The sequence below is a fragment of the Rana temporaria genome, chromosome 3 (assembly GCF_905171775.1).
Source record: "Rana temporaria chromosome 3, aRanTem1.1, whole genome shotgun sequence".
Taxonomy (NCBI): Eukaryota; Metazoa; Chordata; class Amphibia; order Anura; family Ranidae; genus Rana; species Rana temporaria.
In genome coordinates, this window is record NC_053491.1 from 11,225,486 (window position 1) to 11,241,591 (window position 16,106).

The window sequence follows — 16,106 nt, forward strand, 5'->3', positions numbered from 1 at the left end:
TTTTCAGAGAAACCGGGTAGAAGATACAAATATGTACAGGACCAGATTAAAATGAGTCTGATGTAGTCTTTTATACCGGGATTGAAAAATTAAAGCGGAACTAAACTCTCAAATGCACACCTCCTCTTTCCAACGATGTTGAAGTCCGGGCTATTACTAACTAAACTAAAAATTGATGATTGGAGATGTGACATGGTGACATTATCCTGCTGGGAGGAGCCATCAGAAGATGGGGACACTGTAGTCATAAAGGGATGGACATGGTCACCAACAATACTCAGGTAGGTTGTGGTGTGTAAATGATGCTCAATTGGTACTAAGGGGGCCAAAGTGTGCCAAGAAAATATCTCCCCCCCCACCACCACCATTACACCCCCACCACCAGCCTGAACCGGTGAAACCAAATCCCCCACACCATTACACCCCACCACCACCCTGAACTGGTGATACCTCACCCCCCCCCCCCCCACACCATTACACCTCCACCACCAGCCTGAACTGGTGATACCCCATCCCCCACACCATTACACCCCCACCACCAGCCTGAACTGGTGATACCCCATCCCCCACACCATTACACCCCCACCACCAGCCTGATCCGGTGATACCCCATCCCCCCACACCATTACACCCCCACCACCAGCCTGATCCGGTGATACCCCATCCCCCCACACCATTACACCCCCACCACCAGCCTGAACCGGTGATACCCCATCCCCCACACCATTACACTCCCACCACCAGCCTGAACCGGTGATACCCCATCCCCCACACCATTACACCCACCACCAGCCTGAACCGGTGATACCCCATCCCCCACACCATTACACCCCCACCACCAGCCTAAACCGGTGATACCCCATCCCCCACACCATTACACCCCCACCACCAGCCTGAACCGGTGATACCCCATCCCCCCCACACCATTACACCCCCACCACCAGCCTGAACTGGTGATACCCCATCCCCCCACACCATTACACCCCCACCACCAGACTGAACCGGTGATACCCCATCCCCCCACACCATTATACCCCCACCACCAGCCTGAACCGGTGATACCCCATACCCCACACCATTACACCCCCACCACCAGCCTGAACCGGTGATACCCCATCCCCCACACCATTGCACCCCCACCACCAGCCTGAACCGGTGAAACCCCATCCCCCACACCATTACACCCCCACCACCAGCCTGAACCGGTGAAACCCCATCCCCCACACCATTACACCCCCACCACCAGCCTGAACCGGTGATACACCATTACACCCCCACCACCAGCCTGAACCAGTAATACCCCATCTCCCCCACCATTACACCCCCACCACCAGCCTGATCCGGTGATACCCCATCCCCCCACCATTACACCCCCACCACCAGCCTGATCCGGTGATACCCCATCCCCCCACCATTACACCTCCACCACCAGCCTGAACCGGTGATACCCCATCCCCCACACCATTACACTCCCACCACCAGCCTGAACCAGTGAAACCCCATCCCCCCACACCATTACACCCCCACCACCAGCCTGAACCGGTGATACCCCATCCCCCACACCATTACACCCCCACCACCAGCCTGAACCGGTGAAACCCCATCCCCCACACCATTACACCCCCACCACCAGCCTGAACCGATGATACCCCATCCCCCCACACCATTACACCCCCACCACCAGCCTGAACCGGTGATACAGGACAGGATGGGTCCATGCGTCCAATTCTGATGCCACCATCTGAATGTCTCAGCTGAAATCCAGACTCATCAGACCAGGCAACGTTTTTCCAATCTTCTGTTCTCCAATGTTGGTGATCCTGTGCCAATTAGTTTCCTGTTCTTAGCTGACAGGAGTGGCACCCGGTGTGGTCTTCTGCTGCTGTAGCCCACCTGCTTCAAGGTTGGATGGGTTGTGTGATCAGAGATGGTATTCTGCATACCTTGGATGTAACGAGGCGGTTTTTGAGTTTCTGTTGTCTTTCTATCATCTGGAACCAGTCTGCCCATTCTCCTCTGACATCAACAAGGCATTTTCCTCCACACCAGTGTTTCTCAACTCCAGTCCTCAAGGCGCCACAACAGGTCATGTTTTCAGGATTTCCCTCTGGTGAAAAGGCTGTGGTAATTACTAAGGCAGTGAAATTGATCAAATTACCCATCCAAAATAATGGAGAGCCTGAAAACATGACCTGTTGGGGACTGGAGTTGAGAAACACCGCTCCACACAACCACCGCTCACTGGATATTTTCTGTTTCTTTATCGTACATCATGGGACACAGAGCAGCCATAGTAATTACTATGTGGGTTATACGCCACCTATAGGTGAATGGACACTGGCACACCCAACAGACAGGAAGTCCCCCTCTATATAACCCCTCCCATACAGGAAGTACCTCAGCTTTTGTAGCAAAGCAATATCTCTATCTATCTATCTCTCTATCTATCTCTCTATCTATCTCTCTATCTATCTCTCTATCTATCTCTCTATCTATCTCTCTATCTATCTGTCTATCTTATCTCTCTTTCTTATCTATCTATCTATCTATCTGTCTGTCTGTCTGTCTGTCTGTCTGTCTGTCTGTCTGTCTGTCTGTCTGTCTGTCTGTCTGTCTATCTATCTGTCTATCTAATCTCTCTTTCTTATCTCTCTTTCTTATCTCTCTCTCTCTCTCTCTCTCTCTCTCTCTCTGTCTGTCTGTCTATCTAATCTCTCTATCTAATCTCTCTATCGTATCTCTCTATCGTATCTCTCTATCGTATCTCTCTATCGTATCTCTCTATCGTATCTCTCTATCGTATCTCTCTATCGTATCTCTCTATCGTATCTTTCTATCTTATCCCAACAAGAGGGGAGAGACCCCTGTGATATTCTCCAAGAAAAGGGTTTTACAGGTAAGCTGTTAAAAAAATAATCAAATTTCCAGTAAACACAAGCCTAACTATTAACAAGATATAAAATATACAAGCCTCGCAATCCGGATTCCAGCGACCGTTTTATTTCTGGTTTTACACATTTGCGGCAGAGTTGCTTCCAATATAAATGTCTCTTGTTGAGAATCTGAACCTTTTTATAAGTGGAAGTGAATGTTTTCTCAGTCCGAGTCTTGTGATTGGAGATGTGCATTCGCCAAGTTACTGCTTTCGCTGTGTTCTGCATTTTTTTTTTAGCAACCAACCAGAGGGCTATAATTTTAGTGATGCCCAAATTGTATATTACAAGCTTAGTGTTTTAGCAACACCCTGCAGTCACGATATGAAATCATTGTAATACTAAACATTAACTGCTTGGAATATTCCTTTTTACATTATGTTCCACAGCGCTCCCCTAAACTCTGCACGCGGCGCGCCCCCTGTTCTCTGCACGCGGCGCGCCCCCTGTTCTCTGCACGCGGCGCGCCCCCTGTTCTCTGCACGCGGCGCGCCCCCTGTTCTCTGCACGCGGCGCGCCCCCTGTTCTCTGCACGCGGCGCGCCCCCTGTTCTCTGCACGCGGCGCGCCCCCTGTTCTCTGCACGCGGCGCGCCCCCTGTTCTCTGCACTCGGCGCGCCCCCTGTTCTCTGCACTCGGCGCGCCCCCTGTTCTCTGCACACGGCGCGCCCCCTGTTCTCTGCACACGGCGCGCCCCCTGTTCTCTGCACACGGCGCGCACACTGCACATGGCGCGCCCCCTGCACACTGCACATGGCGCGCCCCCTGCACACTGCGCGCCCCCTGCACACTGCATACGGCGCGCCCCCTGCATACGGCGCGCACACTGCATACGGCGCGCACACGGCGCGCCCCTGCACACTGCGCGCCCCTGCACACGGCGCGCCCCTGCACACGGCGCCCCCCTGCACACGGCGCGCCCCTGCAGTCTGTACACGACATGCCCCTGCACTCTGTACATGGCGCGCCCCTGAACCCTGCACTCTGTACAGGACACGCCCCTGAACCCAGCACTCTGTACGCGACACGCCCCTGCACTCTGTACATGGCGAGCCCCTGAACCCTGCACTCTGTACACGACACGCCCCTGCACTCTGTACACGACACGCCCCTGAACTCTGTACATGGCGCGCCCCTGAACCCAGCACTCTGTACACGGCGCGCTCCTGAATATTAAAAGAGTAGATGCATAGGCTTACATATACAATCGGCCCTTTTGGGGGCAACCATACTACTGATGCGGCCCGTGATGAAATGGAGTTTGACACCCTTGTTCTAGAGGTTGCTAGGATTTCCTTGAGCAATTTCTAAGTAACCACTGATGCCATTGATTTTTTTTTTTGCTCTCTGTAAGGGTTTAATTCTTCCCACTTACCTCAAATGTAAGTCAAATTCATTCCACTGACCATCACCCTAATGTACTATGAGCTTTGAATATAGCAGGGGTTCCCTGAGACCACAAAATCATATTGTTACGGTATTGGTATGATATCCCCGTCAAACAGTCCCTTCTTCCCATAACCGAACATCACAGAATCATCCACACATGAGCCAAGGCTGAATGCTGGAACCAGACAGACTTTAATGGTTTCTTCTCAGCTTTATATACAGTACCAGGCATTAAAGCAACCATGAGATCTCCACCCCCCTAATCACACACTAAGGCTAATTACTACAACATTCTAGACAGGTCGGCACCTGCCTATAATTATCATGTCTAATCACTGCACATTCCTTAATTAATGGCATCAAACAAACCACCTTCACACACTGAGTTTCCTAGGCAGACGTTTCGTCTCCGCATGCCGCTTGACACCTATTCACACCTCTGAGCATCAATAGGTTTTAGACAGTGTTATCACACAATTAAAGGCCTTTCAAAAGCTAGCCTTATTTAACATATTAACCGTCTTCACAGAGAGATGAGTCACACATGAAATCACCTTTTCATCTAACACACAGCATTAAACTAGCAGGGAGAGAATTAGACTGAAGCATATTTGATATTTGCATAAAAGTCTGTCACACATATTAAAGGTTCCTTCACATTAAAAGGGTTGATAAAGGCTGGCTTAAGCAGTAGATAGTAGAGCAGATCACAAGAAATACAGCAGCAGTGCTATCCACGCACTTCCATATTGCAGAGTGCAGGCAGGGGGTCACAGGAAGTTTCAGTAGTGATTGGGGTGTCCACGTCCTGGCTGTGCTTTGTGGAAAGGATGTGCGAGTCAGAAGAATGGTTCAACAGAATTGTGGCTGTGTATTAAGCTGTTTGGGGGGGAGTTCTGCTTTAACTATGCCGTATTTCCTGACAGAAATCTGGTCTGGACACGGTGTCTCCATGGCTTCCATTGCTGGAAGATTGGATGCTGGATGTCATGATCTTGGTGTGTGACCGGGCTTCTGATACTGGTAAGACTCTTCTGTTTGTGTGTTCCTTACCTGGAACCTTCATACATGTGTCCAGGCATGCCACCAAATAAAGTGGTATCGGGACAACCCTAGTGTGCGCGTGTGTGTACATATATATTATATGTGAATTTACAAATAAGCGAGTTCCAGTTTGCACCCAAGCTAGTGTAGTCTAGTTCTTGGGTGCTCAGCTAGACCCGGTTCCAGACTAGAGGAAGCCATATCTTCAGGCTGGGTGGCAATCGGTCTACCACAAACTGTGAGAACAGTACCCAGAGGTATTTCCTTTTGAAAAATTAGGATTACAAATAAGCATCAATGAGAGATAGTGGAGGAGAGGTGAGCCGGTGTCTAAAGATATTGGACCAGAGGACTGCCTTGAAGGAGAAAAGTGTGAAGAGTAGAGATCAGGTTATACACAGGGAAATGGTTATTTTGAGACCGAGTACAAGTACCGATACTTTTTTTCAAGTTCTCACCGATACTTTTTTTTAATGACCTCTGATATCTCCCCTTTGAGACAGAGAAAGGGACTAAGGACCGTCCCTTTCTCAGCTGCACTGAAAATGAATGGAGAGAAGACAGAGGCTTCTATCCATTCATAAACTGAAACATTGTAAACACGGGTTACGATGTTTCAGTTATATGAATGAACACTGACTCTGTTCATTCGGAAAAGGTAGGAGCCAGGTTCACACGGAGCACGGAGGGTGACAGCTGCGGCACGGAGGGTGACAGCAGCAGGACAGTGGGGGAGAGCAGCGGCACGGAGGGGGGAGAGCAGCGGCACGGAGGGGGGAGAGCAGCGGCACGGAGGAGGGAGAGCAGCGGCACGGAGGGTGGTAGCAGTGGGACAGTGGGGGACAACAGCGGCACGAAATGGGACAGCAGCGGCACGGAGGGGGAGAGCAGAACCGAGGAGGATAGCAGCGGCACGGAGGGGGGACAAGGAGCATGGAGGGGGAGCGCAGAGCCAAGGAGGATAGCAGCGGTACAGAAGGGGGGACACAGAGCGTGGAGGGGGAGAGCAGAACGGATGGGGGGAACTGGAGGAGGATACAGGGAAAGTCAGGTATCGGAGCATTTTCCCCGAGTACAAGTACTCGGGGAAATGCTTAGTATCGGTCCCGATACCGATACTAGTATCGGTATAAGGACAACCCTAGCGCACACACATAGATAGATAGATAGATTTTATATATAATATAAAATCATAATATATCTCTATCACACAAAATCAGATAAGAGCTTAAAGCAGAGTTCCACACAAAAATTGATTCCTCCCCCACTCCGGTGTCATATTTGGCACCTTTCAGGGGAAGGAGGGAGCAGATACCTGTCTATTAACAGGTATTTTAGTCCAACTTCCGGGCATAGCTACCTGAGCCACCCGCGGCTATCTACGCCACGTCCGGCGCTTCTTCCGTCCTCCCCACTGTCTTCTGGGAGACACACAGGTCCCAGAAGACAGCAAGGACCAGTAGGATCGCGTAGCGCGAGTCGTGCATGCGCAGTTGGGAACCAGGGAGTGAAGCTGAAGATGGCGGCGGCAGCACCCGAGAGCCAAAGGATAAATCGGCTTTGGGTACCGACATCGTGGGCGCCATGGACAGGTAAGTGTCCTCATTTTAAAAGTCAGCAGCTGCAGTATTAGTAGCTGATGACTTAAAAAAAAAAATTATTCTTTGGGGGAACTTGGCTATACATACACTGGCAGGGAATTTGCCCCCCCCCCCCTAAATGTACTTTTCTGTGTCCCCGTGCTCTGGCCATTATGTTAAGTCTCCAGCGCCGTGTGATTGGGGTGCAGGGCTGGCCTGTCCACGATCGCGGTAGATCTCCTGGAGTCCCGTCTCCGCACATGTTCAGTCTCTGGCACATCCTGGGGACACAAGAAATGGAGATTGTGAGCCGTCGCTGTCTTCTCCTCCTCCTGGGGAGAGGGAGCAGCCAGCCAGAGAGAGAGTAGAAGAGCAGCTAGAGTCATACAGTGTAGTGGTCAGTATAGTGGACAGTGTAATGTAGTGCAGGGCTCAAAATTTCAAGTCCTGAGCTACTAGCCAGGCCTCAAGGCGTACACGCCACAAGTTGCCCCGCCCAACCCCTACCATGTCTCGCCCCCTAATGCCGCCCCTAGGCACGCCCTCATAAATTATCTTATGAAATTACACTTAAATGTTTTATGAAGAATTAAGTTATAAAAATAAATATTAACAACAACTTTATCCGTGCTCAAAAATGCAGCCTGCCCATGTCTACCAATGCAGCCACGTGTCCCCAGTGCAGCCACGTGTCCCCAGTGCAGCCACGTGCAGCCGGTGTCCCCAGTGCAGCCGGTGTCCCCAGTGCAGCCGGTGTCCCCATTGCAGCCTACCTGTGCTGAGTGAGAGGAGAGGAGCCAGAGCCAGAGCCGCCTGGTTGTTCAAAGCGCAGGGAACATAACAGCTTTCAATTCAATAGCTGTGTTCCCAGCCACGCGCCGCCATATACAGCCCCTCCCCCTTGTCGGGAAAACTTTGATAGACAGATCACCTGTCCAATCCTGGGATGGGTGATCTGTCTATCAAAGTGCCCGGACAAGGGGGAGGAGCTGTATATGGCAGCGCGTGGCAGGGAACACAGCTATTGAATTGAAAGCTGTTCTGTTCCCTGCGCCTTGAACAACCAGACGGCGGCGGCGGCTCCTCTTCTTGCTCGCCCCCCTGCTCCCAGGCAGCCCACACTCCCCAGCCCTCAAAATTTACTCGCAAAATGCGAGCAGGCGAGTGTAAATTTTGAGGGCTGATGTAGTGGTCAGTGTAGGAATCAGGTTGGTCAGTGTAGTGATCGCTGTAGGAACCAGGCTGATCAGTACTATTGTAGGAAGGGACGGGGCAGAACTCGGGGAGTGCTAAAAGTCCACATGTAAGGGGGCGCAAATTACTTGCCTTCCCCCAGGCGCTGACAACCCACGCTACGCCAAAGCTCTTCACCATAATCTGCCTGGAAGAAGCAGACAAAATCCCTTGTTTCCTCCATAGGCCTTAATCAGTGGGTAGGAGGCTTGCCCCTAGTCCCCTCCAAAAAACTCTTTCCCAGTTGGGTCTGTCACACAGTTCTGTTTTTATTGCATCCCAATGGCCCCTTCACATGTCACTGCAGTTTAGATCCTCTTGTTCATTTTCAGGTAGGTCTGGATGGATGCTCCACGTAAAGCAGGTGGATTTAAACAGACGTGCCTGTTCAATTCCATCTAGGCATGAAAAAAAGCAGAAAAGGTCTACATCTTTTTGCCATTTTTTTTTTCAGAACTAAACGTGATGGATCTGAGGTAGTCGGATGTAAACGCACGTGTCCAATTTACATCTGCATTCCCGTAAACCTAACAAGGGTCCTTCATAAGGTCTGGGTGGAAAAAATAGACACAGATGTGACAAAGTGATTTCCATATCGTTCAGCTCTGATTCAGCAGTGTAACTACTGTTCATGGATCCCCTGCTGATCGGAACGAACATGGAGCTGTATGAAAGGAGCCTATGTCAGAAAGTTTACTCGGTGTAAGCTAATTTAAGTTTTGACATAATTTTCCTATTGCTAGGTTGAGCAAAACCTTAATTCTACTTCCTGTAGTGATGAAGGGATCAGTAGGAGGAATCGTAGCTCACAGCAGGCATTTTAGCACTCCTAGAAGTCCTAGGTTTTAAAGATTGGGTTTTGTGTGCTGCTGCCAGGAGAGGAGTGGGAGGGTTTTGTGTGCCGGCGGGAGAGGAGCGGGAGGGTTTTGTGTGCCAGCGGGAGGGTTTTGTGTGGCGCCGGGAGAGGAGTGGGAGGGTTTTGTGTGGCGCCGGGAGAGGAGTGGGAGGGTTTTGTGTGGCGCCGGGAGAGGAGTGGGAGGGTTTTGTGTGGCGCCAGGAGAGGAGTGGGAGGGTTTTGTGTGGCGCTGCGAGAGGAGCGGGAGGGTTTTGTGTGGCGCTGCGAGAGGAGCGGGAGGGTTTTGTGTGGCGCCGGCAGAGGAGCGGGAGGGTTTTGTGTGGCGCCGGGAGAGGAGTGGGAGGGTTTTGTGTGGCGCCGGAAGAGGAGTGGGAGGGTTTTGTGTGGCGCCAGGAGAGGAGTGGGAGGGTTTTGTGTGGCGCTGCGAGAGGAGCGGGAGGGTTTTGTGTGGCGCCGGGAGAGGAGCGGGAGGGTTTTGTGTGGCGCCGGGAGAGGAGCGGGAGGGTTTTGTGTGGCGCCGGGAGAGGAGCGGGAGGGTTTTGTGTGGCGCCGGGAGAGGAGCGGGAGGGTTTTGTGTGGCGCCGGGAGAGGAGAGGGAGGGTTTTGTGTGGCGCCGGGAGAGGAGCGGGAGGGTTTTGTGTGGCGCCGGGAGAGGAGCGGGAGGGTTTTGTGTGCCCCCGGGAGAGGAGCGGGAGGGTTTTGTGTGCCTCCGGGAGAGGAGCGGGAGGGTTTTGTGTGCCTCCGGGAGAGGAGCGGGAGGGTTTTGTGTGCCTCCGGGAGAGGAGCGGGAGGGTTTTGTGTGCCTCCGGGAGAGGAGCGGGAGGGTTTTGTGTGCCTCCGGGAGAGGAGCGGGAGGGTTTTGTGTGCCTCCGGGAGAGAAGCGGGAGGGTTTTGTGTGGCGCCGGGAGAGGAGCGGGAGGGTTTTGTGTGGCGCCGGGAGAGGAGCGGGAGGGTTTTGTGTGGCGCCGGGAGAGGAGCGGGAGGGTTTTGTGTGGCGCCGGGAGAGGAGCGGGAGGGTTTTGTGTGGCGCCGGGAGAGGAGCGGGAGGGTTTTGTGTGGCGCCGGGAGAGGAGCGGGAGGGTTTTGTGTGGCGCCGGGAGAGGAGCGGGAGGGTTTTGTGTGGCGCCGGGAGAGGAGCGGGAGGGTTTTGTGTGGCACCGGGAGAGGAGTGGGAGGGTTTTGTGTGGTGCCGGGGGAGGAGCGGGAGGGTTTTTTGTGCCGCCGGGAGAGGAACTCCAATAATGGATGGGACAAAGTTATTGGCACCCTCCATTTTAATATTTAGTAGCACACCTCTTGGAAAAAATAACTGAAATCAATGGCTTCCTGTAACCATCAATGAGTTTTTTACACCTCTCTACTGGAGTTTTGGACCACTCTCTTCTTTCGCCAACTGCTCCAGGTCTCTCAGATTGAAGGTGTTCCTTTTAACTGCTGTTTTGAGACCTCTCCACAGGTGCTCTATGGGATTTAGGTCTGGACTCATTGCTGGACAGTTCAGTACTCTCCAGCGTTTTGTCTTAAACCATTTCTAGGTGCTTTTGGACATGTGCTTTGGGTCATTGTCCTGCGGCAAGACCCATGACCTATGGCAGAGACCCAACTTTCTGACTCTGGGCCCTACATTGCACCCCAGAAATCTTTGGTAGTCTTCAGATTTCATAATGCCATGCAATATTTTTAGCCATGACTGTATATACCTCTGTACAGTAATATTCCGTTCATATTGCAGGTGTGAGCCGGCAGACGGCACAGGAGTGGTGTATCCAACATGGGTTTGAGCTGGTGGAGCTGAACCCGGAGGAGCTGCCAGATGAAGATGGTAATCGGCTCTTAAAACTGGAAATGTATCTCCTGTCGACGTTTCAGGAATCCTTCATTCTTTTATTCTTTTTTTTTTCTGCAGATGATTTCCCAGAGTCCACCGGTGTTACCCGAATAGTACAGGCATTAAATGCCAATGTGTGGTCCAATGTGGAAATGAAGGATGGTGAGGACCTTCATCTTTTAAAGGAAAATTAGAAATTACATGCAGATTAAATAGCATTTTTGCAGATAGCTTTTTTTCATCAGTTTTATTTTATGGTTTCAAGGACAGCCTTTATTGTTGATTTGTTATTTTTATTTTCAATGCTTTAAAGCGGGGGTTCACCCCAAATTTTTTTTTTAACATTACATTCAGCCGAGTTGTCAGAATGACAATAGGCTGTTCTTTTTTTTATTTTCCCCCCGTACATACCGTATTTTCACCGCCGCTTCCGGGTATGTCTTCTGCGGGACTGGGCGTTCTTAATTGATTGACAGGCTTCTGACCGTCGCATACAGCGCGTCAGGAGTTGCCGAAAGAAGCCAGACTGCGAGTCGGCTCTACACGGCGCCTGCGCACCGACGTTCGGCTTCTTTCGGCAACTCGTGACGCTCAGTATGCGACGGTCGGAAGCCTGTCAATCAATTAGGAACGCCCAGTCCCGCAGAAGACACACCGGGAAGCGGCGGTGAAAATACGGTATGTACGGGGATAAGATAAAAAAAATGTTGTTAACCCCCGCTTTAAAGTGAATCTAAAGCAGGGGTGTCGAACTCAATTTCATCGTGGGCCGCATCAGCATTATGATTGCCCTCAAAAGGGCCGTTTGTATCTGTAAGATTAACTGTCCAGCACATCCCCTCTTCATATATTTGATGTCAAGAGCCACCCCACCATCAGAAGTTGAGTCCTCCACTCTCCCCTTGCATCACAGTACACCCCCCTTTCCTTATGCGCCTGCTGGGAAGAAGCTGGATGCATTGCTTGCAAGCAGAAAGTAAGGGTCTGGAGGAGGACCAGAGGAGGGCTGGAGCTCTCCTGCAGCTGCAGGAAAGGTGCAAGGGCCACATGAAATGGCCTGGAGGGCCGGATTCGGCCTGCGGGCCTTGTGTTTGACACCTGTGATCTAAAGTCTAAGGGGCATATTTAAAGCAGAACGTGGATATCATGATCTGCTTTCCAATGCACACGGTAATATAGTAGTAAACACATCATACAATTTCTTTATAAATGTAGCCCTAAGTGTGAACTCTTCACTTTCCCATTGGTATCCTTACAACAAAGCCCAAAATGTTGTGCAACAAATACATTGTTGTTAAAAAGGGTATCTCGCGCCAATTTGAATTAATTGTGATATAAACTGCTCCCCAAAAAAATAATCAGTGACTGACTACAGTGAATTGTAAATTTACAACAAATACATTGGGGTAGATTCAGATAGATCAGCGGATCTTTAGATCCGCGTAATCGATCTGATTTACGATCCGCCGGCGCCAGTTTGAGAGGCTAGTGCTGTATTCAGAAAGCACTTACCTCAAAACTTGCGGCGGCGTATCGTAAATCCCCCGGCGGAATTCAAATTCCGCGCCTAGGGGGAGTGTAGTATTTAAATCGGGCGCGTCCCCGCGCCGATTTAACTGCGCATGCGCCGTCCGCGAGTTTTCCCGGCGTGCATTGCTCCCAATGAGGTCGATAGGACGTCATTGGTTTCGACGTGAGCGTAACTTGCGTCCAGCGCTTTTCTGAATCGACTTACGTAAACAACGTAAAAATTCAAAACTTGGCGCGGGAACAACGGCCATACTTAACATAGGATACCCCTCACATAGCAGGGGTAACTATACACTGAAAAAAGCTGAACGCAAGCGACGTAAAAAAAAAGCGACGGGCGGGCGTTCGTTTCTGAATCGGCGGAAATCGGCATTTGCATATTCGTCGCGTAAAAAACCGAAGCGCCACCTAGCGGCCGGCCGGGAATTGCAGCCTAAGATCCGACGGTGTAAGTCACTTACACCTGTCGGATCTTAGGGAGATCTATGCGGAACCTGATTCTATGAATCAGCCGCATAGATACGACCGTCGGATCTCAGAGATACGACGGCGTATCAGGAAATACGCCGTCGTATCTCTATCTGAATCTGGCCCATTGTGTAGAAAATTCCCAAAAAAGTTGCTTTGGTTTTTCAAATGCATCTTGAGAGATTGATTTCATCAGACTTTCTCCCTCTAATCTCCCCAGTCCTCAGTTGTCTTCCTCATCTAATCTCTTCATCCCCGGATTGGCTGTATTTATAATCTCTCCAGCCCTCAATTGGCTTTCACCTCCTAATTTGTACAGACTTCGATTGGCTTCCGATAATTTCTCCAGATCAGGATTGGCTTCCTTCTCTGATTTCTCTAGACCTAGATTGACTTCTCCCCCTTAATCCCTCCAGTCCTCGTTTTGGCTTCCTACTCCAATCCCATTTCTTCCTCCCCTTGATCTGATCAGCCCTTTATTGTTTTCCTCTCCCTAATCAGTCCAACCCTCAGTTGCTTTTCTTCCCATAATCTTCACAGTATTTGATTGACTTCTCCCACTAATCCCTCCAGCCCTTGATTGGCTTCCTCCTCCAATCCCTTCCACCCCAGATTGGCTTCCACCCTTTGATCTGCCCAGCCCTCGATTTGGCTTCCTCCCCCCTGATTGCCACAGCCCTTGATTGGCTTCCTCCCCCTGATTGCCACAGCCCTTGATTGGCTTCCTCCCCCTGATTGCCACAGCCCTTGATTGGCTTCCTCCCCCTGATTGCCACAGCCCTTGATTGGCTTCCTCCCCCTGATTTGCCACAGCCCTTGATTGGCTTCCTCCCCCTGATTTGCCACAGCCCTTGATTGGCTTCCTCCCCCTGATTGCCACAGCCCTTGATTGGCTTCCTCCCCCTGATTTGCCACAGCCCTTGATTGGCTTCCTCCCCCTGATTTGCCACAGCCCTTGATTGGCTTCCTCCCCCTGATTTGCCACAGCCCTTGATTGGCTTCCTCCCCCTGATTTGCCACAGCCCTTGATTGGCTTCCTCCCCCTGATTTGCCACAGCCCTTGATTGGCTTCCTCCCCCTGATTTGCCACAGCCCTTGATTGGCTTCCTCCCCCTGATTTGCCACAGCCCTTGATTGGCTTCCTCCCCCTGATTTGCCCAGTCATTGATTGGCTTCCTCCCCCTGATCTGCCCAGTCATTGATTGGCTTTCTTCCCCTGATTTTCCCAGCCCTCGATTTGGCTTCCTCCCCCTGATCTTCCCAGCCCTTGATTGGCTTCCTCCCCCTGATCTTCCCAGTCATTGATTGGCTTCCTCCCCCTGATCTTCCCAGTCATTGATTGGCTTCCTCCCCCTGATCTTCTCAGTCATTGATTGGCTTCCTCCCCCTGATCTGCCCAGTCATTGATTGGCTTCCTTCCCCTGATTTTCCCAGCCCTCGATTTGGCTTCCTCCCCCTGATCTTTCCAGCCCTTGATTGGCTTCCTCCCCCTGATCTTCCCAGTCATTGATTGGCTTCCTCCCCCTGATCTTCCCAGTCATTGATTGGCTTCCTCCCACCGATCTGCCCAGTCATTGATTGGCTTCCTCCCCCCTTATTTGCCCAGCCCTCGATTTGGCTTCCTCCCCCCTGATTTGCCCAGCCCTCGATTTGGCTGCCTCTTCCTGATTCCTACATCCCCCGATTGGCTGCCTTCACCTATTCTCTCTAGCATTTGTTTGACATCCTCCCCTTTTAATCTGCACAGCCCTTGATTGGTTTTCTTCAGACCGGGATTGGCTTTGTCCACTAATTTATGCAGCCCTTGATTGGTTCTCCTCCCCCTACTCTGACCATCCTTCGATTTGGCTTCCTCCTCATCCCTCCAGCCCTCGATTTGTAAAAAAAAAATTATAACAATTTACAATTTTCCTTCCACTTCGCAATTATGCGGTCTATCGCATAAAATCCATTTACGTTTTTGGTTGTACCATGACAAAATGTGGAAAATTTCGGGGGTATGAATACTTTTTCAAGGCACTGTATTTTGCAGATCTTGCTCTTTTTTTTCTCCTTTAAGGATTGTCTATGTTTGCCAGCCTTGCATGCACATTTCTTGCTGACATACTGAGTTGGTAAATCGTGTGTTTTGTATTTCCAGAACAGTCCTTTGGGATCTTCGGCTCCTTGGCGGCGGTGAACCTTAGCACAGAGAGCAGCGGAGATCCACAGGATAACGTGAGTGGGCATCTTCATTATGTCAGAGGCTACTGATGGGAGCAGTGTGTACTGAGGGGCTGATCCACGCCAGATCCATTATTGTGTGCTTTCAACCATTTTGGCATTAAAAAAATATAATAATATTGTTCTTGTGCCACTGAAGTCAGTTGAAATGTGGTTCTTTAACCACTTCAGCCCCGAAAGGTTTTGGCTGCCAAAAGACCAGAGCACTTTTTGCGATTCGGCACGGCGTCGCTTTAACTGACAATTGCGCGGTCGTGCAACGTGGCTCCCAAACAAAATTGACGTCCTTTTTTTTTTTTTTTTTTAAATAGAGCTTTCTTTTCACCTCTGCGGTTTTTATTTTTTGTGCAATAAACAAAAATAGAGCGACAATTTTGAAAAACAAAAAGCAATATTTCCCCCCAAATTTTTTTTTCTCCTCAGTTTAGGCCGATATGTATTCTTCTACATATTTTTGGTTAAAAAAAAATCGCAATAAAAGTTTACTGATTGGTTTGCGCAAAAGATTTAACATCTACAAAATAGGAGATTTTTTTATGGCATTTTTATTTAATATTTTTTTTTTTTTTTTACTAGTAAGTAATGGCGGCGATCAGTGTTTTTTTTTTTAAATTTTTTTATCGTGACTGTGACATTATGACGGACACTTTTGACACTATTTTGGGACCATTAACGTTTATACAGCGAATCAGTGCTATAAAAATGCACTGATTACTGTGTAAGGGAGTGATTCTGACTGTGTGGGGGCTGGGCTTCCTGTGACACGACAGTGAATAGTTCCTCATCATTCGTGTCAGTGGGAGGAATAGTGCCCCATCATTGGTGTCAGTGGGAGGAATAGTGCCCCATCATTGGTGTCAGTGGGAGGAATAGTGTCCCATCATTGGTGTCAGTGGGAGGAATAGTGTCCCATCATTGGTGTCAGTGGGAGGAATAGTGTCCCATCATTGGTGTCAGTGGAAGGAATAGTGTCCCATCATTGGTGTCAGTGGGAGGAATAGTGTCCCATCATTGGTGTCAGTG

At 50.3% G+C, this 16,106-nt stretch overlaps 1 protein-coding gene across 2 annotated transcripts in view; it reads left to right on the forward strand.

Annotated features, from left to right (window-relative positions):
- The window catches only part of AAGAB (alpha and gamma adaptin binding protein), a 56,675-nt gene that overhangs the window by 17,954 nt on the left and 22,615 nt on the right, over window positions 1-16,106 (forward strand). For both annotated transcript variants that reach the window (XM_040342246.1, XM_040342247.1), the window contains exons 3-6: window positions 5,248-5,344; window positions 10,767-10,856; window positions 10,941-11,024; window positions 15,001-15,077. In XM_040342246.1, the coding sequence (XP_040198180.1) occupies window positions 5,248-5,344; window positions 10,767-10,856; window positions 10,941-11,024; window positions 15,001-15,077 (348 nt within the window). The remainder of the gene's footprint in view (window positions 1-5,247; window positions 5,345-10,766; window positions 10,857-10,940; window positions 11,025-15,000; window positions 15,078-16,106) is intronic.